Source organism: Leucopleurus acutus (assembly GCF_964270905.1).
Source record: "Leucopleurus acutus genome assembly, chromosome: 15".
In the NCBI taxonomy this organism is placed as follows: domain Eukaryota; kingdom Metazoa; phylum Chordata; class Mammalia; order Artiodactyla; family Delphinidae; genus Leucopleurus; species Leucopleurus acutus.
This window is the reverse complement of record NC_139157.1, coordinates 9,443,712-9,471,211: the sequence shown is the minus strand read 5'-3', so window position 1 is coordinate 9,471,211 and position 27,500 is coordinate 9,443,712. Positions and strand designations below refer to the sequence as shown.

At 52.0% G+C, this 27,500-nt stretch overlaps 1 protein-coding gene across 2 annotated transcripts in view; it reads left to right on the top strand.

Annotated features, from left to right (window-relative positions):
- Nucleotides 1–27,500, top strand: part of SYNJ2 (synaptojanin 2) — a gene marked incomplete at both ends in the record, with an annotated part of 95,848 nt that overhangs the window by 57,889 nt on the left and 10,459 nt on the right. For both annotated transcript variants that reach the window (XM_082855809.1, XM_082855810.1), the window contains 15 exons: nucleotides 3,105–3,166; nucleotides 5,883–5,979; nucleotides 8,482–8,654; nucleotides 10,055–10,136; nucleotides 10,869–11,018; nucleotides 11,099–11,264; nucleotides 13,960–14,151; nucleotides 15,433–15,514; nucleotides 16,158–16,298; nucleotides 17,859–18,051; nucleotides 20,104–20,262; nucleotides 21,957–22,113; nucleotides 23,068–23,185; nucleotides 27,081–27,299; nucleotides 27,387–27,465. In XM_082855809.1, coding sequence (XP_082711935.1) covers nucleotides 3,105–3,166; nucleotides 5,883–5,979; nucleotides 8,482–8,654; nucleotides 10,055–10,136; nucleotides 10,869–11,018; nucleotides 11,099–11,264; nucleotides 13,960–14,151; nucleotides 15,433–15,514; nucleotides 16,158–16,298; nucleotides 17,859–18,051; nucleotides 20,104–20,262; nucleotides 21,957–22,113; nucleotides 23,068–23,185; nucleotides 27,081–27,299; nucleotides 27,387–27,465 — 2,070 coding nt within the window. The remainder of the gene's footprint in view (nucleotides 1–3,104; nucleotides 3,167–5,882; nucleotides 5,980–8,481; nucleotides 8,655–10,054; nucleotides 10,137–10,868; nucleotides 11,019–11,098; nucleotides 11,265–13,959; nucleotides 14,152–15,432; nucleotides 15,515–16,157; nucleotides 16,299–17,858; nucleotides 18,052–20,103; nucleotides 20,263–21,956; nucleotides 22,114–23,067; nucleotides 23,186–27,080; nucleotides 27,300–27,386; nucleotides 27,466–27,500) is intronic.

Below are 27,500 nucleotides of genomic sequence, written 5' to 3'. Positions count from 1 at the left end.
CTGAGGGAGAAAGGGCTGAGGCATCCGAAGGGCCGTCCCTGTCCCGGGGCTGGGCCGTGTCCTCTCCTGCTGTGGCTGCTGCCTCCTGACTGGCCCCCAGCTTCCCCGAGTCCTGCACATGCAGTCGTGCAGACTCGCTAGAAACACTTACGTGTGTTTTGGGGTCTTTGCACAGCGACCCAGTGGTGGGAGTCAGCCCGGGACGGGAATTCAGGGTCTCCCGTCCCTTTGCCATCTCCACAGCACCCGGTGCCGTGTGGACCCGGGGTGTCAGGCTCACTAACTCAGGCCTGCATGGGTTATGCAGCTCGTAACGGGACGTAGGTAATTCTTATCTCAGGGGAAGTTTAGAGCCCGAGATGGAGCTTCTGAGCCCTGAACCATTTTCTGATTCTCTTACTTGCTTCCATGGGAGTGAGTCTAACAACAGCCGTACCTTCTTCCTGAAGCCAGGGGGGATTTCTTGCGGTGACTGACAGGCAGACGTGGAGCAAGGGGCCCCCGGGGCTCAGGGTCCCCTCAGAGGGTGGCTGGAGGAGCGTGGACTCGCTTTCCGCCGGCACCTTCCTTGTAAGTTCAGAAGAAAGACGGGCTGACCTGCCTTGGGTGCAGGACATGACCGTCTTCTGGGAACTCAGGGGCTGTGATGGTTTTGGGGGTTAAGTCACTGGCATTTCGTCAGCCAGGTGTCAGTGGCCATCAGGAAAGGAGGGCAGAATACACACGATGAAGGTGTTTGGGTTGAGCCTTTCTTAGGAGCACCCACAGTTAAGAGCAAGATGCCTCCTTTTCGATGCCTCATTTCCTTCGTGACCAACGTTTCTTAGGACCAGAAGGGACTACAGACGTTATTTGTAGAGTCATTTATGTGGACAAACCTAATCCCAGTAATTTCTAAATCTATTGCTGAGACACTGGTTTTCTAGATGGGTACTCTCCTCACGTATGGAGAGGGACAGAGGTATTATCTGCAATGTTAAGGGTCATAAAATAATGCTTCTCCCATGTTCAGTAATATCTACATCTGATGATATGGATGAATCCAAGGACACCACTTTTACAACCTTCAATACCAAGCAAAACTGAGCAGTACATTTGAAGAAACTTTTTATCTTGAAATGATTTCAGACCTACAGAAAAGTTGTAAGAACGGTGGAAAGGACCCTTACACATCATTACCCGGATTCACTCAATGTTAACATCTTGCCACACACACCTATGCTTTATTTATTTCTGAATCACTTGAGAGTAGGTTGCATACATCTGTTTAGTCTGTTTACTTGTTAATGTTTCAGGATGTTTTCCCAAGGAGCAAATATATTCTCTTACATCACCACAGGGTAGGTACACATTCAGGAAATTTAACGTGGACACAGGACTTTAATCAGATCTGCAGCCTATATTCCAGGTTTATCAATTTTCTCAGTAATTAGTGTCCATCGTGGCTCCTTTCCCCCTTCAGTCCAGGATCCAGGCCAGCATCACATCCTGCATTTAGTTCTCACATTTCCAGTCTCCTTTAATCTGGACCAGTTCCTCTGCCTTTCTGTCTTTCCTGAAGTTGATGTTTTTGGAGAATGTAGGTCGTCTTTTTCTGTAAATTGAATGTTCCTCATTTGGGAGTTTCCTGGTATTTCATTATGACCAGGCTCGGGGTACTGATCCCTGGCCAGAATGCCGATCGACCGTGTCCTTCTCAGAGGTCCTTCCCATCTGGAAGTCCCCAGTGTCCCTCTGCCCCTCATTAGTGATGTTAGTTTTGAAAACTTGGGCAAGGTGTTCTTCAGTTTCTCCACTTATGCTTAATATGTGTTGTTGTTGTTTTTTTGTGGTACGCGGGCCTCTCACTGTTGTGGCCTCTCCCGTTGCGGAGCACAGGCTCCGGACGCGCAGGCTCAGCGGCCATGGCTCACGGGCCCAGCCGCTCCGCGGCATGTGGGATCCTGGGGCACGAACCCGTGTCCCCTGCATCGGCAGGCGGACTCTCAACCACTGCGCCACCAGGGAAGCCCAACATGTTTTACTTTTCAACTAACAAGTGATTTATGGAGACACTTTGAGACCATGCAAGTACCCTACTCCTCATCAAATTTTCCCCCAAGATTTATGGCCAATGGATGATTTTTGCTGAATAATTTTTTACTATGATTGATATAAGATGATGATTTTCCACCATTCCCTCCATGTTTATCAGTTGGTATTTTCCGTAAGGAAGAACCCTCTCTTCTCCCTGTCCCACACGCGCCCCCCCGGCTACCCATCTACCCAGGCAGCCACCTACCCATGCACCTGCCCACCCATCCATCTGTCCATCCACTCATCCACCCATCCATCCAGCTCTCATCTGTATAGATTCATGGATTCCTATTTTATTTATCAGGTTATAATCCACTGCTGTCCTTACATTATTTATTTATTTTTTAACATCTTTATTGGAGTATAATTGCTTTACAATGGTGTGTTAGTTTCTGCTTTATAACAAAGTGAATCAGTTATACATATGTCCCCGTATCTCTTCCCTCTTGCGTCTCCGTCCCTCCCACCCTCCCTGTGTCCTTACATTATTCGATGTTCAGATTGTCCCAGATCTGTTCAGAGAGAGTCCCCTCAGGCAATAACAATAAGTAGTTTTAAGTTTTTTAAGCTTCCAGTGTTAAATAGGTAGTTCTAAACAATAAGGCAAGGTCGTTTGCAGGTAGTCATGACAGCTCAGATTTTAGGGGCAGTCAAGATCCCTGGAGTTGCAGAAGAGGCTGGAAGCGGTTTCTTTCTCCCGGTTGGCTTAGCCTCACCTCTGCACCACAGAAGGGTTTGTGGATCTGATGTGGGCCTCATGGTCTTACCCTGAAGTTTGTCTTCTGTTTGTAGAAGAGCCCAGCCGGCGTGGTCCATGCTGCAGTTAGGACGGGGCTGAAGCAGAGCCAGACGCAGGCTGCAGGACCTGCGTTCAGGACCCGGCTGTCCTGAGCTGTACATTGGCCATGGAGGGGCCGAGTGGCTCCTACTTGTGGCCTGGCTGGCAGCAAGAGGGCGAGTGGGAAGGCCATCGCGTACTGGGTTCGCAGGGCGGGAGGAGTCACTGGTGTCCTTTCTCTTTGATTTAGGTGGGTTCCCATCATCTGAGACTCAACAGAGGCCTGGAAGCCAACGCCCCTGCTTTCGACAGGTAGGGTCCTCCAGCCGCATCCGAAGTCTGTTGTCCTTCCTCCCATCAGACAGTAGTACAGGAGCCAGGGTGCCATGGGAAATGGGAGACCCCAAATCTGGAATCTGAATCTGCTTTTTACTTTGGTTCTTTATACAAAGAGGCAGCTTACAAAATGGAATGTTTACTTGCTTTCAGTTTTCCGTGAAGGTTCATTCATAAATGCTCAGGTAACACTTTGCAATTATTTTATCTTATCAGTTCCTTCTGCATTGAAGCTTTATCCATTTGTCCTGGTTAATAAGGGATCATCTAAACTATAGGATATTTCTAAGCTGGTTTGTTTGTGTTTTTAAGGTAACATATTCCCAGGCTTTAAAAAGTCACAGTGTGGAAAGGTATAAAGGAAGACATAGAAGTACCCTAACTCCCAATTCCCACTGTTAGTTAGTTTTCTATATATAGTTCTAGAAAAGATTCTGACTTATACATAGTTTTTTTTTTTTTTTTTTTTTTTGCTTCATTGGGTCTTCGTTGCTGCGCGTGGGCTTTCTCTAGTTGCGGCGAGCGGGGGCTACTCTTCATTGCGGTGCACGGACTTCTCATTGCGGTGGCTTCTCTTGTTGCAGAACACAGGCTCAAGGCGCACGGGCTTCAGTAGTTGTGGCGTGTGGGCTCAGTAGTTGTGGCTCGCAGGCTCAGTAGTCGTGACGCACGGGCTTAGTCACTCCGCGGTATGTGCGATCTTCCCGGACCAGGGCTCGAACCCGTGTCCCCTGCATTGGCAGGCAGATTCTTAACCAATGCGCCACTAGGAAAGTCCCCATAGTTCATTTTTTAAAACACAAATTGGATCATTACACACTTACTGTTTTACAACTCGCTTAAGAAAAGCCATCACTAACCTGAACTCTTGGTAATTTGTACTTGAAATAGTTAATAGCTTTTTAAAATATTTGTTTTTTTACTCTAAATGTTAGTTTTAAAATAATCTTAATGGGTATAAAATACTTGTCAAAGTAATTTTTTTTAATTTACTTTATTATTTATTTACTTTTGGATGCGTTGGGTCTTCATTGCCGCGCACGGCTTTCTCTTGTTGAGGCGAGTGGGGGCTGCTCTTCGTGAGGTGCGCAGGCTTCCCATTGCAGTGGCTTCTCTTGCTGCAGAGCATGGGCTCTAGGTGCGCGGGCTTCAGTAGTTGTGGCTTGTGGGCTCTAGAGCGCAGGCTCAGTAGTTGTGGCACATGGGCTTAGTTGCTCCGCAGCATGTGGGATCTTCCCGGACCAGGGCTCGAACCCGTGTCCCCTGCATTGGCAGGTGGATTCTTAACCACTGCACCACCAGGGAAGTCCTCAAAGTAACTTTTTTAAATGTTTGAATCATTCTAGCCGAAGCTTCATTTGGACTTTAAATTGGCTTGCAGCCTTCTTATTTACCTTAAGATTGGTGACACCAGCCCCCCTAATTAGCATGTTACACACAGGGCACACTCAGCGCTGAGCAGCTCAGACTCCCCACCTGAGCAGGGCCTGCTCTGTCTGCACCTGTCAGACCTCAGGCCAGGATGCACCTTCTCCGGGGAGGCGGAACCAAAAGAGCCCGGAGGGGCCAGGCCACACATGTTTCTTCTCGCACCTTCCCCCGGGGCTTCCACATAGCATGGCTCCAGGGGCCGTGCACAGCCTACCGGCTGTGAGGAGGCCCTGATCTCCCAGATTTGACCCAGCCCTGCATCCTCCCCCTGGGAGGGACTACAGACAGGGCAGGGCTGCCAGGAGCTTGGCCCTGGGAGAATGCTTCTTCATGGGGGCGGAGCTTGTCTTCAGCTGTCTGCAGAGGGACATAAACTGCCCACTTCAGGATCCACATTCCTCTGCGCAGTGCTGTCCCTCCGAGTTAGTAAGAGAGTCCCTTTTTCTCTTATTGGGCTAAAAATGGTTCTTTTGTGATAATTAACTTTAAAAAATTCCATTTATGAGACAAACGTTATTGTAGAAATTTGGAAAATACAAAAAATGTTTAAAAGAAGGAAGGAACTTAAAATCACATAAAATTCTACCACTTTTAACATTGTGGTGTGTTATTTTTTTCTCGTGTTAGATGTTAAGATTGCAGTGTTAAATTAATTTTACATTTGCTTTTTGCATTGTGTATTTCCCCTTTTTTAAAAAACTACATTTAAATATTTCTAACAGTATTAAAATTATAAAGTTACTTTTCAAAAGCTGCTGGTAAAAGACAAATATTAGAGTCTCTCCCTGCTATTTCAATGTATGTATTTAAAAATAGTCTCTGGTATACAGAGAATTTTCCTAAAGACCGAAATTTCATTGTACCTTCTGGTTGAGGTTAAACATCATGAAATGCAACACTTAGATGAAAAAATTGGACCCTGAGGTTGATGCCTCTCCCACCAGTTTTTCTAGTTCTGAGAAGGTACCAAGTGAAGTGGATTAACTTCAGAGATACGCACGTCACATTTCTAAGGCCCTGTTAATGAAAGGCCAGGTTAGCTGTTCTGGGTTTAATGGAGGACTTTACAGAAAGTCCAGCGTATCCTCCACCTGATACCACGTGTGTTTAGAAGTTTGATGTGCTGTGTACTCTTGGCCAGTGCCTTTCGTGGGGAACAGCTCATCCAGGACCTCCAGTGCCTGGCAGGTCCCCTCAAGGGCGGGGCCGTCAGCGTGTGTCGCGGGGACATGGCATCATGCGTGGCCCTGCTCTGTTGCAGGCACATGGTGCTTCTCAAGGAGCAATATGGGAAGCAAGTGGTCGTGAACCTGCTGGGGAGCAGAGGCGGAGAGGAGGTGCTCAACAGAGCCTTCAAGGTAACTGGCTTCCCCGCCTGGGAGGGCAGGGAGTGAGGGAGCCGAGGGGCCCCTGGCCAGGGTGGGCTTCCATGGGGACTGGGGACAACAGCCCTGCCTTCCCCATGTGGGGGGAGGCTTTTTCCATCAGCGCTTCAGCATCAGGTGATTTGGGCTACTGACAAATGCAGTTTAATTTTTGTAAAGCAATGGTTGGGAGAATTTGCTCAAAATGAAAACAGAGCATCTCCCATCTCCAGCTGCACTTCCTCCACTGCTCCCCACTGGGGCATCGACCACTCAGGACGGCCGGGCCTTTCCCTGGCTCTCTTGGACGGACACACACACGCGTGAACGCACACATGCATGCACGTGCACACGTATGTTTGGGCTTCACCCCACGGATCCCTGACCTGCTCGGGGAGCCAGAGTTCCCTCTTCCCTTGTTGGTCTGGCCCAGCTGCTGGCCAGCACCTTGTGGCACGTTCACACAGACACCCGCAGGGCACTTGTGCCTACGTGGCTCTTCAGAGCCCCTGCTCGCTTTAAAGCAAGCAACCCTAGATAATTTCCTCCAGTGAACATGGAGCCTTCAAGTCATCCATCCTTGTGTGGGCTGCCCCTGAAAGCTGCTTCCTGTGTCCAGCTTTCCGTGGGCTCCCCGCGGCTTCCGGCACACGTTCAAGGGAGATGCGTGGAGAAACCCAGGGCGGGGAGGGAGCCGTGAGCAAAAGGCTCCGCCCACCTCGCCTGCATCTCTCCGTTCCCAGTGCTCCCACGTGTATTCGGTCTACTGTAGGCCAAGCTGCAGAATAAGCTGTGGGCTGTGGGCCTCCACAGTCCTTTCCCAGCAGCCCATGTTCTCTGCTGAATGGGAAAAAAAACCCTGTGGTTGTTCAGAGCTCAAAGAAGCCCCTTATGGAGAGAGTTTGAAGTCACACCTCACTTCACGGGAAGAGTGTTCCCTGTGGTCCTGGCCCCTGGCCAGTAGAAGCTGAATCCAGCTGGGTGCTTTTTTCCCTCTGTTTAGGGAAGCCATGTGCTTGGAGCTGAGACTTGCTGGTGGCCAGTTTCACTTGGCCAGACCTGCTTTTCCTGTTTGGTTTGTTGCTATTGGCAACAAGCTCACAAAGCATCTCCACTGCCACCCATCTTGGCAGCCGTGTGGGCAGTTTATTTTAAGGAAGAAGAAGGGGAAAAAAAAAAAAAAACCCTTAAGAATTTTTCCCCTTTATGCCTTGATTTTGGGGAGAAGGTGTCCTCAGCACGCCCCCATCAGCTGGTGGGCCCCTGCGCTGGAAAGGCAGGAGATGACTGCAGGCCTCTGGCCCAGCAGGGGAGACCAGACCCCTGGGCAGGAGGAGGTAAGAGGTGGACCTTACCTGGAGAGACCTGGGTCATGGTCCCAACTGGGGTATCACATAGAAGGCACTCCCTCAGCCTGTCACCTCTGCCACGCTGAGGTCCACGCACAGGCAGCCGGCCTGTGACCCGTGGTTATCAGGCCACAGGGGGCCAGGCACTTGCTCCAGATCGTGAAGCCACCAAGTGTGAATGCTTCAGCCTGGCCGACTGCTTCCCAGCAAGACCTTCTTGATGACGGCAGCGGAGCGTTGACTTGCGTTCTAGCGCAGGAGGGACGGGCGCTCAGAGTCCTCGGGACCAGATGGCCTGAAGCCCTTCTAGTCCTTCAGAGTCACTCGACTCTGGCTGGGCAAACGCTGGACAGGGCTGACCTGAAGCCGCACAGGAGGGTGTGGTTGGTGGCCCGAGGCTGGGTGCCCTGGGAAGGCAGTGGTTCATCCTTTGCCCCGGGGCTGCCTGGTGAGGGTGCTGCGGAGTTGCTGGCTGAGGCTCCTGGTGTGGAAGGCAGACCTCGGCCAGGGCACCATGCCTGCCAGGCACCCACCGGCCGTGCTTCCTCACGTCTGGCTCCGCCTTCAGTCCAGCTCACGTGCTGGACCCGGGCCCGAGTGGGCCCTGAGCCCCTGTCTCCCCCACCCTGGAGTTTCACTGGGCTGCGCCTCCCCTCACTGGGCGGCCTGGAGGCCTTGCCGAGGGACCTGGCCGCCTCTGAGCACACCCTCCCGGAGTCTTGCCTTGTCAGGGTGGGACTGGTTACCAGGGCAACAGGAGCTGGATTATGAGCTCCGCAGCCTGCTGTGCTGCCCTGTACCTGGTGTGCCTGTGGCACTCGGGTGCCTGCAGAACAGAGCAGTCCTTCCCCGTGGGCATCCTCCAGAGAGCCCTCTGGGAGGTGATGTTGGTGCAGGGCCCTGGGCTGCCCCGGGGAGCCACGCCCACTCTGGCTGTCTTTTGTCCAAGGTGGACCTTGTGCCCTTCAGGCAAGATGCTCTTTGTGGTTTTGGCCCCAGGGCCTTTGTTCTGTGCTGCCCTTTCCGGGTCGGGGCTGGTAAACCACAGGGTCCACCGTAAGCCTTCAAGCTAAGCCCTGCACCGTGTCGAGTGACACAGTTGGCCGCTCAGATGCCCTGCCACCCTCTCCCTTCCTTCCCCTTTCAGAAGCTGCTCTGGGCTTCTTGCCACGCCGGCGACACGCCTATGATCAACTTTGACTTCCATCAGTTTGCCAAAGGCGGGAAGCTAGAGAAATTGGAGAACCTGCTTAGGCCACAGTTGAAGCTGCACTGGGATGACTTTGATGTGTTTGCCAGGGGCAAGAATGTAAGTCCACGGTGAGTCTCACCTGCATCTTGTCGTCCCGCCGGGTGAGCTGCCGAGTGGCAGGGGCTCTGCCGGGAGCGCGCCCTCCCTCGCCGCTCCTACACTTGCAGTTTCTGGGGCCGCGGGCTCGGTGATATCGGGCACCTTGGATTCTGGCCTTCTCCTTTCCCTTCCCACAGTCGGAGATGCTTGTGAATTTCGTGAGCAGATGATAAATCATGGTTTTCTGGCAAAAGGTACTGATGGCGGGGACCAGGTTAAACGGTGGAGCCGTGGTGACCATATAACTTATCATCTGAACTGTGATGAAAATTAGCAAGAGTGAAGCGGGGGCAGCTGGCATAAACCCATTGCCTAAGGGAACTGGGATGTGGATTCCCTGCTCAGAGTGGAGGAGAAGGAAGTCCGGTTTCCGCAGATCAGTACCGTTGATGCTCATTAGTCACAGATCCCATATTTGCAGATTTGCCCACTTGCTGAAGTTTATTTGTGACCCCAAAGTCAAACTCCTGGAGCGTTCACGGTCACTCACCAGACCTGCTCAGAACAGTGAGAAAGTCGAGGCGCCTGCCGTGCACGTTCCCGGCTGAGGTGGGGCCGGGCCCCGCTCGGCCTTCTTGTTTCAACTCCCCCTGCAAACAGGTGTTCCCGTACCATCTGCATGGTGCCACGTCTTCGCTATTTTGTGCATCTTGTCGGAGATTTCACTGTTTAAAATGCCCCCCAGGGCGTGGTGCTAAGTGCTGTCCAGGGTCCTAAGCCCAGGAAGGGTGTGACGTGCCTCAGGGAGAGAGTACGTGTGTTCGTTCAGGCACGAGTTACAGCGCTGATGGCCAAGACTTGATTGTGGATGAGTCAACAATATATATTAAATTAGGTGTCTTTAAACAGAGACACACATAAAACAAGGTTATGTATGGATTAGTCGATGAAAATACGCGAGCAGCGGCTCACGGGAACATAGCCCCCCAGGAGCAGTGGCTCCACGGCTGCTGCTTTGCTGACAGTTCAGTTCGCTAACGGTTCACGCAACTTTCTAGAACGTAACTAGGGTGACGACGAGATTTGACTGTCTTTGTGACGGCCCTGGTGTGCAGGCTGCCGAGAGCGCGCTCTGGACCCGGCCACCCCTCCAGCAGCGCTGGGACCCACCGCGCCGTGTACTGTTGGGGAGCCCCCGCTGGGGTTTCCGTGGGGAAGACAAACAGCTTAGGATCCACCGGGCTGAGTAACTCTGGTGGCTTTGGGCTGCCCGGGTGGGCTCTAGTTGGCAGGCGGCCTCCCAGGGAGGAGGTGAGGGGTTCTTTCTCGGGACGAGGCTCCTTGGGGGCCTGCAGTCAGGTGGGCCGTTGTGCCATGGCCAGTGCTCCTTCCAGCAGAACTTGTAACTTGTGTGTGTTGTTTCCCGAAGTTTTCAGAAAGGCACTTTGCGGATGAACTGTCTCGACTGCCTGGACCGAACCAACACGGTGCAGAGCTTCATCGCCCTCGAGGTCTGTCTCTCGGGCCATCTGTGTCCTGTCCTGTGCCTTCAGGGGGATGGGCTGGGCTCAGCACCCTTGTCGGCAAGATGAGGGAGGCCTCACTGGGCTGACGTTCCCACTGTGGGGAGGGGACAGTGACGTGTCCGGCATCTAGAGAGAGGTCTCCCTGGGTAGCTGGCTTGTCGATGCCGTGAGATGCCTTTGGCCTATCACAGGCACACTTTCACACACTCTCTGGAATGCACCCCCGGACATGGTGGCCCAAAGGTGCTACCATGGCCCAAAGGAGAAACGGTAGCCGTGGGTAGTGATTATCGTGAACGTTCCCTTAGAGGAAGGCAGGGTGAGACCGCCTGAGATGAGGCTGGGTTTGAAGCCTGGGAGGGAGTTTGAAGCCTGTGGTCTGCTGCCTGGGTGGCCTCTCCTGGCTGACCGCTGGGAGGAGGAGTGGGGTCCGTGCTGCCTGCCGTCCATCCCTTGCTGTCCTGTTTTGCGGGTAGTATGGGGGAGGGAGGGGGAGGGTGTCAGAGGAGGGCTGGGTGAAGTATAGGTAAGGTTGGGTGAGCCGTAGAAGCCCCATTCTCTGCTGCGAGGGTGCCCTGTCCTCTGGGGGGCACGGAGTCACCCACAGCAACCCTCTGAGTAGGAACTCATGGGGATGGTGCCTGGTGGTGTCCCCTGGGCGTCTGCGGGGCAGCTTCCGGGTGAGAAGTTAGTGACCACTGTCCGCTCCTCTCCCAGGTCCTCCACCTGCAGCTTGAGAGCCTAGGGCTGAATTCAAAGCCCATTGCCGACCGCTTCGTGGAGTCCTTCAAAGCCATGTGGTCTCTGAACGGGCACAGCCTGAGCAAGATGTTCACGGGCAGCCGGGCCCTGGAAGGGAAGGCCAAGGTAAGGGCAGGCCGCAGGGGCGGGGGGCAGGTGGTGCCCGTGCGGGCCCCTCTCACAGCCTGTCGTCCGGCCCGTGGCAGGTGGGGAAGCTGAAGGACGGGGCCCGGTCTGTGTCTCGCACAATCCAGTCCAACTTCTTCGACGGGGTGAAGCAGGAGGCCATCAAGCTGCTGCTGGTCGGGGACGTCTACACTGAAGAGTCTGCGGACAAAGGAAGGATGCTGCTGGACAACCAGGCCCTGCTGGGTGAGGGGCTCCCGCTCTGCCTGGGGAGATCCAGAGGGCGATGGTTGGGGGGTGCTAGCCAGCCTTCCCACCCCTCACGTCATCCCAGATGGTGGGTGGCAGGCGCCCCCCTGAGCTGCGGGACAGGGGGAGGGAGCTTCTGTGCTCAGATCTGATCCTTGACTGTTCTCAGAGTGTCCATGTCTTGAACGTTAACCCATCCAGGAATCTTTCTCAGCTTGAATGCGTTCTTGGTCCCATTGCCAACTCTCATTTGGGGAGTCTTCCATGAGGGTGGCCTGCTGTTTGTATTACGGCCCCAGCGTGATCAGTCTCATGGTCTGACCAGCTGATCTAAGCAGCTTGCCGCTGTGTTTCGTATTTTAGGAGATGCTCAGCTGGGTGCAGCCCCACGAGGAGGCAGAGGAGAGGCTCAGGAAGAAACAAAGTTAATACACTCACAGGTCCTAGAAATGCCACTCGGGACCACATGGAAGACGCCAGGGTGGTCAGGAGGCAGAAGGGCACTTAGGCCACAGCCTTGATTGGGGTTTCCATAGGGAAGGCCGGGCAAGGTGTAGGACTGGCTAGTTTGAGTAACCGTGGGGGCTTTGGGCTAGGGATGAGCTCTAGTTGGATGGGACTTGGTCCTAGGATGATTAAGGCAGAGGAACGTCACCTCCGGGGTATGCGGCCAGAAGGAGGAGGTACGGCTCTGGGCGGCTTGTTTGTGTGTAACAGGCTCTGGCTGGGTCTGAGAGTTGGCTTAGCCCCGGGAGGGGCAGTCTCTCCCCAGCCAGAAGGTCAGACACCACAATATACAGAAGATAACAGTGTGTCCCCAGGGCTTCCCTGGTGGCGCAGTGGTTGAGAGTCCGCCTGCCGGTGCAGGGGACACGGGTTCGTGCCCCGGTCCGGGAAGATCCCACGTGCCGCGGAGCGGCTGGGCCCGTGAGCCATGGCCACTGAGCCTGCGCATCTGGAGCCTGTGCTCCGCAACGGGAGAGGCCACAACAGGGAGAGGCCTGCGTACCTCAAAAAAACAAACAAAAAACAAACAAACAAAAACCTGTGTCCACAGTACCAGCTGTCACTGTGGTTCCCGGTGCTTTCTGGACTCACGTGAGAGCTCACTCTTCTACTTTCTTAATTTGCACCATTTCCAAACCGAGAGGCGGGGAGAAGTGGAGAAGGGTCCACTGGGGTCAGAGTCGATGTCTTTGAGTGTTAACTCATCCAGGAATCTTTCTCAGCTTGAAAGGGTTCTTGTTCCCATTGCCGGGTATCATTTGTGGGGAGTCTTCCATGAGGGTGGCCTCCTGTTTCTGTTCTGGCCCCAGAACCCTGTAGAACTCTCCCAGGGATGAGGACACCTTCCACTCTCAGGGGCAGGACTGTCATGATTCCCCCAATAGCTAGAGGTTTGCCTTTTTCTTTCTTCTTTACTTGAGATGTATTTGATATATAGCATTACATTAGTTTCAGGTATACAACATAATGATTTGATATTTGTATATGTTTCAAAATCATTAGCACAGTAAGTCTAGTTAACATCATCACCACACAGTTACAGTTTTTTCTCTTGTGATGAGAACTTTTAAGAACGACTCTCTTAGCGCCTTTCAAATATACAACGCAGTATTGTTAACTGTAGTCACCACGCTGTACGTTATAGTCCCAGGACTTGTTTAACAGGAAGTTTCTACCTTTTGACCACCTTCACCCACCTCGCCACACCCACACCCCAACCTCTGACAACTGTTCTCTGTATCTATGAGTTCATTGTGTGTGTGTGTGTGTGTGTGTGTGTGTGTGTGTGTGTGTGTGTGTGTGTGTAAGATTCCACATGTAAGTGAGCTAGAGGTTTCTTTGGGAAAATTTTAGTGGCATCTTATCCCGTAGAGCCTGTAAACATTAAACGGCTCATGGAAAAGAAGGGGAGACCCGGCATTTTTCCTTAGAAAAATGTATAACTCTTGGTTTAGAAATTTTTGGTGTTTTTGAAAAATTAGTTTGCCCGTGCTTAAAATGACTTCACACCCCTTTTCTACTTTTTTTATTTTTTATTGGGGGAACTCCTATTTGGCTTCTGGTAGCTCAGGTGACATTTGTGTCAGCCCTGGAGACAAGGCCAGCTCAATAAATGTGGAAAGAAGCTCTGAGTAGGACAGTGAGTCTTGTTTCATAGCAAAGTAAATGTGATAGATATTTGGGCTAAGCCCCTAGTTTAAAAAATGGACTGTATTTCGGCTATCTAAGAGGATGGACTTGGCTCAGAGTAATGATTTTTTAAAGGCTTAAGTCTAAGGTAAAACAAAACATTTCAGGCATGCGGATTGGTAGGTAGAAAATGCAAAGATGGGTGTCAGACCCTTAAAGTTCCATGTGTATATATTTAATATGGAAAGTTGCAGTGTCCCCTTGATTGAATTCCCACGGGATTGTGGCGTGCCCGCTGAGGATGAGATTCCCTGTGATCTGACGTCGCAGCCTCTGTGGCTCTGTTGGGGGAAGGGTGCGGAGGGGACATTATGGCAGGAGTGCCACAGGAACGTGTTCGTGGGTGGCTCTTAGCCTCTTAGCACCTTTATGAGGAGCACCCATTGGTCCATATAGATGGGATCGTGCATCCCCCTCTGATGGAGAGCCTGGCCATGTTTCGGGGGGGGTGCGTGGGGATAGGGGTGCAAACATGGCCTTTCTGTGCCCCCAACAGTGACTCCCAGGATCCTGCAAGCCATGTCGGAGCGCCAGTCGGAGTTCACGAATTTCAAGCCGGTGCGCGTCGCCGTGGGCACCTGGAACGTGAATGGAGGGAAGCAGTTCAGGAGCAACCTGCTGGGCACTGCCGAGCTGGCTGAGTGGCTGCTGGACGCGCCCGTGTCTTCCGGAGTCTCTGCATCCCAGGGTGAGTGTGGCCGGGACAGGGCGACAGGTGCAGACCCCCGGCCGCCGTCTCGCCGCGTCCGCAGGTGGGCTTGGCAAGTTGGGTATTTGGCCTTCTTGCTCCTTGGAATGTTTAGAAAGCTCTGTGGAAGGTTAGATCACAGACACGGTTGGTTTTTTTTTTTTTTTTTTGGCCGCGGCTTGCGGGATCTTAGTTCCCCGACCAGGGATCGAACCCAGGCCCTTGTCAGCAAAAGTGTGGAGTTCTAACCACTGGACTGCCAGGGAATTCCCTGTGTACCTTTTAAGAATAAAACAATTCCAAGGCTGACACCTCACCTTTTGTCTTACATCGTGCAAGGTAATATTTAATGGCCTGAGAACTCAGGATTCGAACACGTACTTTTTCTCCAGTCAGCGTTTACGTAGGGGTTTCGCTTTTCCCCACTCGCTTGGATTCTGGAAAGACTCGTGGTCCGGTTCCCTGTTGATGTGCGGTGGAGGGCGGGTCAGCTCTGCTTACGTACCTTGATCGACAGCCGTCCGGGTCGGTGCCCAGAGCCCCGTCCCCGCTCTCTGTGCACTGTCCGCTTGTGGCAGGGGCTTGGGGGCAGCGTAGCTCGAGGACCTTGTTCTGAGTCCCTGGGATGCCTCAGGCAGCTAAGCGTCAGGACACATCGGGAGGCAGGCAGCAGGTGGCTGCAGGGCTTCTATTAACCTAAGATTCCCTGTTAAAGGGGGCAAAGAGAGACCGGATGAGCAACCCTTCTGCTCGCTGTGCTTCCTGTAAACCAGGCATTTCTGGGGCAGATTTCATCAGAGCGGGTCCCAAGCAGGGCTGGATGTCCCCTTCTCTGACCACCAGGACAACAGTGCCCTGGGACAGGACCACGGTCAGACATGATCCCAGCAAGGCTGGCCCAGCGCTGTGAAAAGTACTGAGGGACACAAAGAAGTATGAGCCAGTTCTGCCCCCTGGCAACTTAGGGTCTGGCTGGGGGGGGCGGTGTCTGCTGCGTGTGGAAGTTATCGGTCCAGGCACTCTACACGTGTTCTCTGATTTACGCTTTACGGCCACCCTGCGAGGTGGCCGCTACCGTCCCTTTTGCAGAGCAAGCAGCAGAGTTGGGAGAGGTTAGTGACACGCCCAGGATGTAGCCAGGGAGGAGCCGTGGGCACAGTGGGAGCTGGAAGGAGGTTGGCGCGTGGAGCTCACCACGTGGTCTGGAGGGGGTCACCCAGGCCGTGGGCCAGCACAGGCCTCCGTGGGTCTGACGTCCCTCGTCTTCTGCTTGTTCTGCAGATGACAGCAGCCCAGCTGACATATTTGCCGTGGGGTTTGAAGAGATGGTGGAACTGAGCGCAGGGAATATCGTCAATGCCAGGTAGGCAGCCAGGCGCGGTGGGGTGGGATCCTGAGCCGGGAGCCTCTGCATTCTGACTGTGCTCCCACCACGACCTCACGGACATACGCCTCTCCCTTCCTCTCTTTGCTGATTAAGGAAATAGAAGGGAGGGTGGGATAGGCTCAGTGCTCCGTGGGTGCTGCTGCCTCGGCCGCGTGTCCAGGCTGATTCACGCTGCGAGCTGGCATGTGTGAGCCCCGAGGGCATGGGCCGGGCTGGGCGGGGGCTGACTCACGTTTCCTGTGTGTGAGTGTAAGAAAGAAACAAAGGAAAGAAAACCACTGGATTAACATTTGGTGTGAGGTCAGCAGGACTCTTTCTTTCCTAGTCCATTTCAAGGTACTTTCTGAACAAATAATAAAACCTGGTTCTATGGAGGTCTTATGAGCAAGGCCCTGTGCTGGGGTTCAGGTGGCAGGGGTTGAGTGGGGCACATGTTTGATGTGTACAACACAACCAGAAATATGCGGATAGCCCATTGCAGGGATTAAGGCTCACATGGCACCAGTGCAGGAGCGCAGGCAGCATGACGTCAATAAAGAACCAACTAAGGGCTAGAGGAGTTTATAGGTGGGAGGGCCTGCTTCCAGCTCACACTAAACAGCATCCTTCTTTTCTCCAGTACCACCAACAGGAAGATGTGGGGGGAGCAGCTTCAGAAAGCCATCTCACGCTCTCATAGGTACATTCTCTTGACTTCGGCACAGCTGGTGGGCGTCTGTCTTTATATCTTTGTACGTCCGTACCACGTCCCCTTCATCAGGTAAGAACATTGCGCTTACGCACATCTGAGGGAACACGGGATTGTTTGATTCTGACTTCCTTCCCCCCACCCCCTTCCTGCAACAGGAATCAGGACCTGCCATGATTTTAGATAAATGTGGCAAAACCCCCAAGGAAAACCCAAGCTGAATAGAATATTGTCCAGCATTTAAAAAGCCCCAGTGGGAACCTTCTAGCTCAGGAAGCTGGACCCTTTTAGAAAGACTGTTTCATGATCGTTGTTACCCAGGCTCAGTTTTGCACAAGGAAAGGGATTCCTTGCTGAAATGTTAGACAGGAAACCTCTGACCAAGAGCTGGGTAACTCATCAGGAAATGCCAATTCTTTTGTCTCTTTTTAAAAGAATTCTAAATAAGATGTGTGGGCAGAAAGCTTCCACCACTGTCACCCCATTACTGGGTCTCCAAAGTGACAGTTTTGTGAATGTCAGAAAGGGGAAAAGCTTAGGAAAAGCGTGTCTTTTAGGAAAGCCCATATGTGTGTGTGTGTCTGTGTGTGTGTGCGTGTGCGTGTGTGTATGTGCGTGTGCGTGCGTGCCTGGGGATTTTAAGGTTTGGGAGGAGCACGCATTGCTCCCTGGTCTCATTCATGTTGTTGGAACGTCCTCTGGTCTTTGTCTTTGTCTGCACCAGACAGAGAGATACTTGGAGAGCAAGACTGTGCTCCGTGCTCATAATCCTCTTCTGTGGCCTTTGGGAAACGTTAAAGTCTTTGTGCCCCAACTGTTTGCTGCGACAGTCTGGCAGTGTCCACAGTGAGTGCGTAAAAGTCAGTTACGGTCAGAGGAGAGGAGAGGTTAGGGTCGAGGTCAGAGATACAACATGAGGAAGGGAGTGAGGCCGAGGGGCTCCGGATTTCCCGGGTGCCAACTAAGGTCCCAACACCTGTGTCCCTTTAGCCTCAAGCTCGCACACTGTGGCAGGTTATCCCCATCCCTTGTCTGTTGGGTGACAGTCTCTTTGGCCCCTGGTCCCGTGGACCTACGCGCTCACCTGTGTGCATTGTAAACTGGCATTTTAATGCCAGGCGTCTGCTTGGAAACCACCCGCCCAGCCCAGCATAGAGAGAACTGGGTGGTTCCTGTTGTTTCAAATGCGTCGATTACCTGATGGCAACCCCTGTACTTTGCAGAAGAGCCGGGTGGGATGGGGCTGGGGGCGGGGAACTCCACGCTGCTTCTGCCGCAGCAGCGATACCGGCAGCGGAGGGCCGGGGTGGAGGTGATTCAGCTGCTTTGTGGGGTGCTCATGTGAGCACCTCGGAGCTGGGGCCGTGGAGAGGATGCTCCAGCCCCTCCCACGGGGCAGCTGCCCACGATGAGAGGAGGGTCAGGAGTGATGCGGAGCTGATGGCAGTCGCGCTGTCCCCGTGCGGCCTGGCCGCTGAAGATGGGATGAGCCAGCCTCTGAGCCGATGCCTTTGAGGCTCTCGGATCCGCAAGCCTCGCGCTGCCGCCCGGATCTTCTCTGTAGCAAAGCTGCTCGTGCTTTGCCTTCGGAGCCACTGAGAGGCCCCCCCGCGTGTGCATTCTCTGTTCCAGGGACGTGGCGATCGACACAGTGAAGACGGGCATGGGGGGAAAGGCGGGGAACAAGGGCGCCGTGGCCATCCGCTTCCAGTTCCACAGCAGCAGCTTCTGCTTCGTCTGCAGCCACCTGACGGCCGGGCAGTCGCAGGTGAAGGAGAGGAACGAGGACTACAGGGAGATCACCCAGAGGCTGAGCTTCCCGATGGTGAGCAGCGAGGCAGTGGCGTGTGAGGCCCCCCTGCTCGGGTCCGCCCCACACACGGTATTCTGAGCTGCTGATATGGGCAGGCGGTGGCGATACGACCGTAGGAGGGTCCCTGCCCCTGGGGGCTCAGCACTGGTGGCAGGGAGATGACCAGGGGCGCTGCAGTAGCGGTGAGCAGGGAGTCCGGCTCAGGAGTGTTCTGCCTCCTGTATCTCTGTGCGTTTCCTGAATGTCCCGACGTGCCCTGCGTTTTCTTATTCTAATTCAACTGTATGCGATGGGGAAAGAAAACCAGTGCGTCCATGCTTTGTCCAAGTTGGTGAAGAACATTTGAATCCAACCAGTATAAGACTTGGTTTTCTTGAGACTCACACATACATTCTGTGGTGGCTCAGAAGAGAATACACGTTTTTGAAACCAGTGAATTCTTGGCTCGGGAGCTCTGGGTCCCGGTACGGTCTCGCGGTTGCCAGTACCATGCGTCGTGCCGCCCTCTAGTGGTGGTCCAGAGGCTTTCATTCTGAAGCCGGGGGATCTTTTTGAATTCAGATTTGAATGTTTTCCTTTCTGTGCAAAGATGATGGTCCCGCACACCTTCACCCTGGTGCAGACACCTGTTTCCCAGCAGTGAGGGTAGACTTTAGCCGTTCCTGCCACACATTCTGCCCGTGCCTGAGACAAGGTTGGCTGGGTCACGGAGCTCTTCCATGTGAGGCCAGTTCCCTTAAAACTGACATCCTGTTCGCTGGGCTGCCCTCAAGGCAAAAATTCCTTAGTTTTCATTAAGAAGTGCTGTAATCCTTGTTGGAGGTTTTATTTCTTGGATTATAAAATAAAGGAGTTGGGAAATTTGCAATTGTAGTTTTCCAGATTATGTAGGGCTAATATTTTCTTTCTGGGTCTATGTAGTTAAAAAAGAAAAGTCCAACCCTTCTCACTTAAAAAGTGCTGTTTCAAAGTAGCAAACATGGGACACATTTAAAATAATTAAAGGGTTTATACTATAGCTATTTTCGACAGAAGTATTGACGATACCTATAAGTTAATACTCTGTACCTGTTCAGTAGAGTAGCCACTAGCCACAAGTAGCTATTTAAATGTAAAATAACTCACATTAAATAAAACTAAAAATCCCTCGGTCACACTGGCCACATGTCAGGTGTTCGATGGCTACATGTGGCTGGGGGCTCGTGTTCTGCACAGCACGGGTAGAGGACATGTCCATCACTGCGGAGTGTTCTATTAGGCAGTGATGCTCTGCACATTCATTTTATTTGGCTGTGATCATTTCAGCCTTTTGTAGAACGGAAGCAGATTTTGGAGCTTGGCAGATCTGAGTTCATGTCTTATCTTTATCATGTACTAGCGGTGTAACCGTCAGCAAAGTTTCTGAACTTCTTTTTTCAATCTGTAAGAGCCATTAGTGTGTGCCTCACAGGGCTGCTGGGAGAACAGTGTGCCGCAGAACAGAGCCCAGCATTGTAGACAGCTGATACCGTGCTGCTGCTGTTGTTGTGATTCCTGGGGAAGGGAGGGGAAGATGCCACAGCTCTCCAGGGCTGCCCTGGGCAAGATGGGGGAGGGGGAGAGAGAGAGGTGGAGGGTCACAGGATGAAAATGCATGAAATCCACCAGGTTTTACGCAGTTGCGTGTCCTGAGCACTTATATTTATTTTCTTAAACCTCATTCTCGTAACACTGAATGTTTGGGCAATGCGTCTTAGGATACAGGCATAACAAAGCAGGGGTACATCCTGATGGCTGAGATCCACTCGGCAGAGTGAATACCAGTATTGGTAGTCATGCTTCCTCTGTTAGAGTTGGAGCTTTCTCCAAACCACTCGAAAACACTATTTAAAATTAAGCCATGTGAAGGTCCCTCAGTAAGTTTATGGGATTAGTGAAAAATGAGATGCTCTAGCAGACTTTTCTTCTTAAGTAACATTTTAAGAAAACCACATCTGCTATCATCTGTACGGTGAGTTTATTTTTCTCCCTTCTCCCACCTTCCTTGCAATGGGCCGAATCAGCTTTTTTTTTTTTATGACTTAGGGAAGAAACATTTTTTCTCACGATTATGTGTTTTGGTGCGGAGATTTCAACTACCGCATTGATCTCACTTACGAAGAAGTCTTCTATTTTGTTAAACGCCAAGACTGGAAGAAGCTCCTGGAATTTGATCAGCTACAGCTACAGAAATCAAGTGGAAAAGTAAGTTGTGCCTTTAAAATAGTTTTCAACACCTGCTCCAACATGGAATAGCTGCTGCTAAATGTACACGCTAGCATTCGCGAATTAAGCTTCATGTGTGAATTTAACTGATTCTGATAATGGTAAAAAAAGGTGTCTGGCGTAAGAAGTTAGAGAAACGTGAGCGTCCATCCACACTCACGTCCTGTTCCTCCTTTCGGTGGCCACGGTCAGGGTCTGTGTCTTCTCATGCCCAGAGGGGCCATTGCTCTATGAAAGGACGCTGGACACACGTAAGCCACCGCAGGAGCTCAGGGTGACAGGAGCCTCTCTGCCCACGCTCTGTGGTTGGAGGGGGGGCCAGCTGTCCCTTCCTCCTTCGCACAAGCTGAGCCCTGGTCCAGCTGTGCTCAGTTTGAGTCCAAGCTGCTTCAGACAGCCCCATGTCAGCATCTGAGCACATGGCCGGTGAGGCTGGTGGGTGTGATGTACGCAGTCCACGTGCCCTGTACGCAGGGTGATGCTCGTAGGGACGGCTGTGTGTCAGGTACACTAAACCAGCAAGTGACACGCTAGATTCTGCTCAAAACATTTTATTTTGGTGATATCTCTGTTTCTTGTTAGTGAACATACTAACAAATAAATTGGTACACTAACAAGATCTAATACACTTTACACACCAATTTGTACACATAATCCTCAAGACCATCCTACAGATTAGGTATCACACCCATTTTATAGATAAGAAGACTGAGGCCAAGGTCAAACACCGTGTCCAAGGTCACACAGTCAGTAAACAGAGGCATGACAGAGCCCAAGACTGTCACGCTTCCGATGAGACTTCCCCTCCCTGACCTGGTGTGGTCTTTCAGTGCCTCCTTAGGCCATGATGTAATAGGGAAGATTCAACTATAGAATCTGTCCTCAGTTCTTCAGGGTCACACTGGCTAGCCCCCACATGACTCAAAACTTATCTTCTCCCCCCGCCCCCCGGAAACTGTTTGTTGTTTTGGTGCCTGTTTGCTTCCCAGCAGGACAGCTAAGTTTCATCTACCTGGTGAAAATGCAGCGGGTTAGATGGTGCAGGCAGGGAGGTTAAGGCTCCTCCTGCAGTGAGACCTGGATGTTCCTAGAGGTTTTCTGTCGTCCCCCCTCAGTGACACGGGTCGCTGGGGGTGGCCCGAGGGCAGAGTAGCCACACCACTCGTTCCTGCAAAGGGTCTCTCTCCCTCCTGCCAGTATTCTCCACACCCTTCCCCTCGGGCGCTGAGTGAATGTCTGTTCCTGGGTCTTCCCGCAGCATCAGGGCTGGACCAGGGCTAAGTGAAGACGGAGGAGGGCCGGACTTCAGTTCTGGGCTGCTTTTTACCCAAATGGTTTTGTTAACAAATACGGATCAAGGCCTTGCCGGGGCTGGGCCAGGCGTTCCCCTCGGCCTGTGCCTGTCAGTGTCACCCGGGCGCTGACACAGGCGTGTGACAGATGGGGTGCTGAGGTGGTGGGAGACCCAACGGTGTGCAAGTCAGCAGAACAAGGTGATAATCATCATTATTTTTGCCAATTAAAAGGCACACATGTCCAGTTTTTGACATATTTGCAAATATGATAGCGCTTCTGTTACTTTCGGAATAAAAACCACTCTGGAACGTGCCTTCTATTTGCATGTAATGTACGTGATCTAGGAGAACTAAGGGTCCTGTGACTTCTCCCAACAGATTTTTAAAGACTTTCACGAAGGCACCATTGACTTTGGACCCACCTACAAGTATGATGTTGGCTCTGCTGCCTACGACACAAGTGACAAATGCCGCACCCCGGCCTGGACGGACAGGGTCCTGTGGTGGAGGAAGAGGCATCCTTTCGACAGAACAGGTGCCTGAGATGTGTGCGCTTTCAGAGCTGGAAGAGGGCAAGTGATCAGTACCATAGAAGGAAGATCACTTTTCTTTAGTCCAGCGCTCTTTGTTATATAAATAACAATCCTCTGGATAACCCAGGACTACTCAGAAGTCATCCCAGATGTTAGCCCTAAGTTTTGGGAGTTGCTCCTGGCTCCCGCAATCCCTGCCTCACGGTTGTCCCCCTACACCACCCTGCCACCTTTTGTTCCCGGCAGGGGTGAGGAGAGAGGCTACAGCTCTTCCTCTCCGGCGCTTCTGCCTCTCACACTCATGCCTTTTCTCCAGCCCATTTTGTTCAGCTGAACTCTATCTGCTTAAAGCCCCAATTCCAAACCAAATATGAGCCAGACACAGGAAAGATGAGAGGTTTTTTGGTTTGTTTTTTTAATCAATTAGTGGTCTATCATGTTTTGAACAATTATTGATACCCAGCTAGGAAGTGCAGTTTGTTTAAAATTCGAATGCCTATAAACTAATACATAAACAACTAAGCTTTTCTGGCGAGACGGATGCTGAGATTTCAAGGCCCAGAAATCTCACCTGCAGATTGAGAAGATGCGTTTTTGTTCAGATCACTTCTGTGGACATCTGTGCAAGAGGCTGGATGCCCTCAGGTTCTTAGTCTCTGCATCTCCTGCTGTACAAAGAGCTGCACATCTCCTGTTTCCCATGGGCCTGAGGCAAATCCCTGCAGCAGCGGTTTCTGTGTTCTCACCCAGTTTGCCCGCTGGGGTGGAGTTTTTACCCCAGGCCCCAAGGCCACTTTGACAGGGTTTCAAGCCCAGGGGGTTAGAACGACTGAGTCTGAGACAGGAGGTGGTCCGTGACGCAGCTCCCTGGTGCACGTGTCTGTAATCGGCATTCGTGAATGTTGATACAATTTTGTGTTGTATGTGTGTCTCTTGATTGGAATCCCCGTGAGTAGCTGGAGAACTCAACCTTCTGGACAACGATCTGGACGCTGACACCAAAGTCAGGCACGCCTGGTCTCCTGGTGCCCTCAAGTATTACGGCCGAGCAGAGCTGCAAGCGTCTGACCACAGGTACGGTCCTGGCTGCCGTGGGCACATCCTCTGCTGAGGAAGGCGGGGTCAGCTGCTCCCCGCAGAGGACGGCCCTGCCTTCCCTATCCGAATGCGTGTGTGTGCGTGTGTGACACACAGCAAAGAGCAAAGGACAGTATGACAAGTAGCTGTGTACTTGCCACTAAGAATTAATCACTGTTAACACTTTGTCATTGCTCCACGTCACAGGTAACATCTATTATGAAAATTGCGAAGACACAACCTGTGGTATTTTATGTCTTTTAAATTCTGATACATTATGTCATCGTGCAACTTGCTTTTTTTGTTACTTACCATTTTTGAGATACAGTCACGTCATTACTAGAGATCTGACTCTTCCATTTGTAACCGCTGTCCGGTATTCCGCTAACTCTATCCACGTGATTTGCCCATTCATCTACCGATGAATATTTTTCCCAATGTTTCATTGTTACAAACACCATAGGGTTTTACGGAGTTGCATTCAGGGTTTTGGATGCTCTGAGCTGTTGCTTTGGCCTAGTGCCTTGTGGATTAAGGATGGAACACAGCAGCAGAGGTCTGTCAGCTCGGCATGCACCGGGACTGGCCACAGAGGGAGGTTATTCTTGTAGAACACCTTTAAAGACAGAAGATGGCATTTGACCTTCCCAAGGCTGCTGCCAAAACCATCATGTCAGTTTCAACTTTTACAAGAAAAGAAATTAAGAAAGAGAGTTGGTGGTGAGCAGTTGGTCAGTCACTAGGTGGAAATCTTTCCTTGCTTCTGATTTCTAGCTGCTGTTGCAAATACACACCTAGAAATGAGCGTGGGGAAATCTACAGATGTATGACTTTCAGGTTCGCTAGTTCAGCGAGTATATTTAGAAGCATTCATTTAACCAGTATTTATTGGGGGGCCTTACATTGATATATAGGCCCCGTTCCTGGCACTGAGGAAAAGCAGTGAACAAAACAGATGATACCGTGCTCTCAAGGAATTTTCTAGTGAGGACAGACAGACAAGAAACAGAAGTGTCATGAATGAAAAAAAAGTAGTGGCCGGGGTCAGTCAAGGGGTTGGTGCTATTACACACCCGGTGTTCAGGGAAGGTGCCTCTGGTGACCTTGGAGCCGAGACCTGAAGGAAGTGAGAGTGGGAGCCGTGTGGGTATCAGGGAGAGAGCATTCCAGAGCGGGAGTGTGGAGTGAACATCTAGGAGTTCGGAGAAGAGAGAGGCTGGAGAGAGAAGAGTGAGGGGAAGAGTCATAGGAAACGAGGTGAGGTGAACAAGAGTCAGCCTGCGTGGAACCCTGTGGGCCATAAAAAGGACATCGGGCTTCACTCTGAGCGCGGTGGCATTGTGTGGCCAGGTTAGAACAGAGTCACCTGAAGAAACTCCAGCGGGGCCAGCATGGAAGGAGGGAGGCAGGGAGGAAGCTAGGGACGGGGTGGCTTTGGGCCAGGGTGGTCGTGGGTTGCCATGGTGAGCAGTGGGGGGTTCTGGATAGGTTTTGAAAGTGGAGCCTGCAGAACTGGCTGATGGAGTGGATGTGGGGTGTGAGAGAGACGAGGTGAGGATGAGTCCAGAGTTTTGGGCCTGAGCAGCTGCAAGGATGAAGTAGCATTTACTTAGCTGGGGAGACTGGGCAGCGCGGATCTGGGGAGACTGGGCAGCGCGGATCTGAGGAGACTGGGCAGCGCGGATCTGGGGAGACGGGGCAGCGCGGATCTGGGGAGACTGGGCAGCGCGGATCTGGGGAGACTGGGCAGCGCGGATCTGGGGAGACGGGGCAGCGCGGATCTGGGGAGACTGGGCAGCGCGGATCTGGGGAGACGGGGCAGCGCGGATCTGGGGAGACTGGGCAGCGCGGATCTGGGGAGACTGGGCAGCGCGGATCTGGGGAGACTGGGCAGCGCGGATCTGGGGAGACTGGGCAGCGCGGATCTGGGGAGACTGGGCAGCGCGGATCTGGGGAGACGGGGCAGCGCGGATCTGGGGAGACTGGGCAGCGCGGATCTGGGGAGACGGGGCAGCGCGGATCTGGGGAGACGGGGCAGCGCGGATCTGGGGAGACTGGGCAGCGCGGATCTGGGGAGACTGGGCAGCGCGGATCTGAGGAGACTGGGCAGCGCGGATCTGAGGAGACTGGGCAGCGCGGATCTGAGCATCCTGGTCTGAGACGCATCTTAGACATTTACTGATTTTTCTAATTACAAAACCAGAACATCTTGGTTCTTGACAATTAGGGGAAATATACACAGACAAATCATCCAGAGTCCCAAGCCCTGAGACCATGTCTGGTGACAGTTCGTTATGTGTCTTTCCACTGCATTTTCCACGTACGTTTTGCACCGAAACATTAACCTGTGTGTAGTGTGTGCGCATGTGCACGCAAGCTTGTAGATGTTTAAATGTGGATAAGAAAATTAGGACTATGTTATGTGAACTGTTAGCATTTGCTTTCTTACTTGCTACATTAATTTTTTTAATTAAGCTTTTGACTGTGAGGTAGTTACAGACTCGCATGCAGTTATAGGGAATAATGTGGGGATCCCGTGCACACTTCACCCAGCTCCCCACAGCGGTAAGGCCCTGTAATCTACAGCGCAGCGTCACACCCAGATGTTGGCTTAGATATGGTCGGGACAGAACGTCTGTCACCACGGGGACCCTCGTTTCCCTCCCTCCCACACTCCTTCCTAACCCCTGTCAACCACTCGTCTTTTCTCCTTTTCCAGCATTTTGTCATTGCAAGAATGTTATAAAATGGAGCAGAATTGGGGGACCGGCTTTTTTCTCTGGAGCTTCTTCCAGTTGCTGGTGTGTCAGTAATTGGTCCCTTTTCATTGCTGAGTGAGTGAGGCTGCCTTTCCGTGTCCGTACCCACTTTCATCAGAGATGCTCCGCTTCTAACACATGAGGCTCCTCGGGAAAGTTTTTCTCCCACAAAAAGTTTTTAAAAAACCCTCAGCGCATATTCCTGTGTCAGATTTTTCTCCGTCTTCTTTTTTCTTGCTTCTAGAGGCAAAAAAAAATCTAATAATAGTTATATGAGTTTGGGGGGATACGACTGATTTACCACCCATATCTCTTAGTTTTTTCAATGTTCCCTGGTTTTAAAGGTTGCCACCATATTCTATGCTATTTTGTATTATGCTTTGTTTCCACCTAATATTGTAAATGTCTTCAATAAGATTACATAATCTTCATAAGAAAGGATTTTCTAAATTTTTTGTAGAGTAAACCCATCCCTGTATAAAAATTACAACAAGGTTTGCATTATTTCCTGCTGATCTGTTTTTCTGCGTATGTCAGATAGATTTCTACAACATTATTCGTAATGAGTGCATGGCGTATGGTCGTGTGGCTGCATCGTAACCTAACGCATTCCCTATCCTGGGACAGTTAGATTGTTTCCCCTTTGTCCCTTCCACCAGCAGTGCTGTCGTGATCAACCTCGTGTATAAATCTTTGTCTGACTGTCTGGTCATTTCCTTAGAACAAAGTTCTAGAATTGAGAGTCGTTGGTCGAAAGATGAACATTTTTGAGTTTCCTAACACAGGTTGCCAAACAGCCCCCCCAAAAGCTTGAACCCCTAGCCCAGGGAGAATGCCCTCTTCTCGGCAGTCCTAGGGCTGCACGTAAAGAAGCTTTGCTCATGGCTGGTGTGGTTTTCTCTCACATCATCCGTAGATAGAAATGCCGAGAGAGTAAGGTTGGGGAAAGACAGACTGAAACCCCGGGACCGGAGAGCTTAGTTCCGGGGACCGTGGCATGGGGAGGGGCCACATACACAGGCTGTGTCATGGTGTAGGTTTACTGTTGACAGTGGCGTCGGGACGGAGCCAGGGCTGGGGGATGTCTTGTCCCGAGCTAACGGTGCCCCGTCTTCCCTCCGTGTCTGACGCAGACCCGTGCTGGCCATCGTGGAGGTGGAAGTGCAAGAAGTCGATGTGGGTGCTCGGGACAGGGTGTTCCAGGAAGTGTCCTCTTTCCAGGGCCCCAGGGACGCCACCGTCGTCGTCAACCTTCAGTCGCCAACCTCCGAAGAGAAAAACGAATTTCCCGAGGACGTGCGCACGGAGCTCATGCAGACCTTGGGCAGTTACGGGACGATCCTGCTTGTCAGGTAGGGACGCGCGCGTGGCGGGGCTGGTGCGCGCCTCGCTGGAGGGCACACTCCCGGGGCTGACCTGGCAAATCTCATTTCTCCCAGGATCAACCAAGGGCAGATGCTGGTGACTTTTGCAGACAGTCACTCGGCACTCAGCGTCCTGGATGTGGACGGAATGAAGGTGAGTTGTGCTTGGTCACCCGGGGAGCGGGGCTG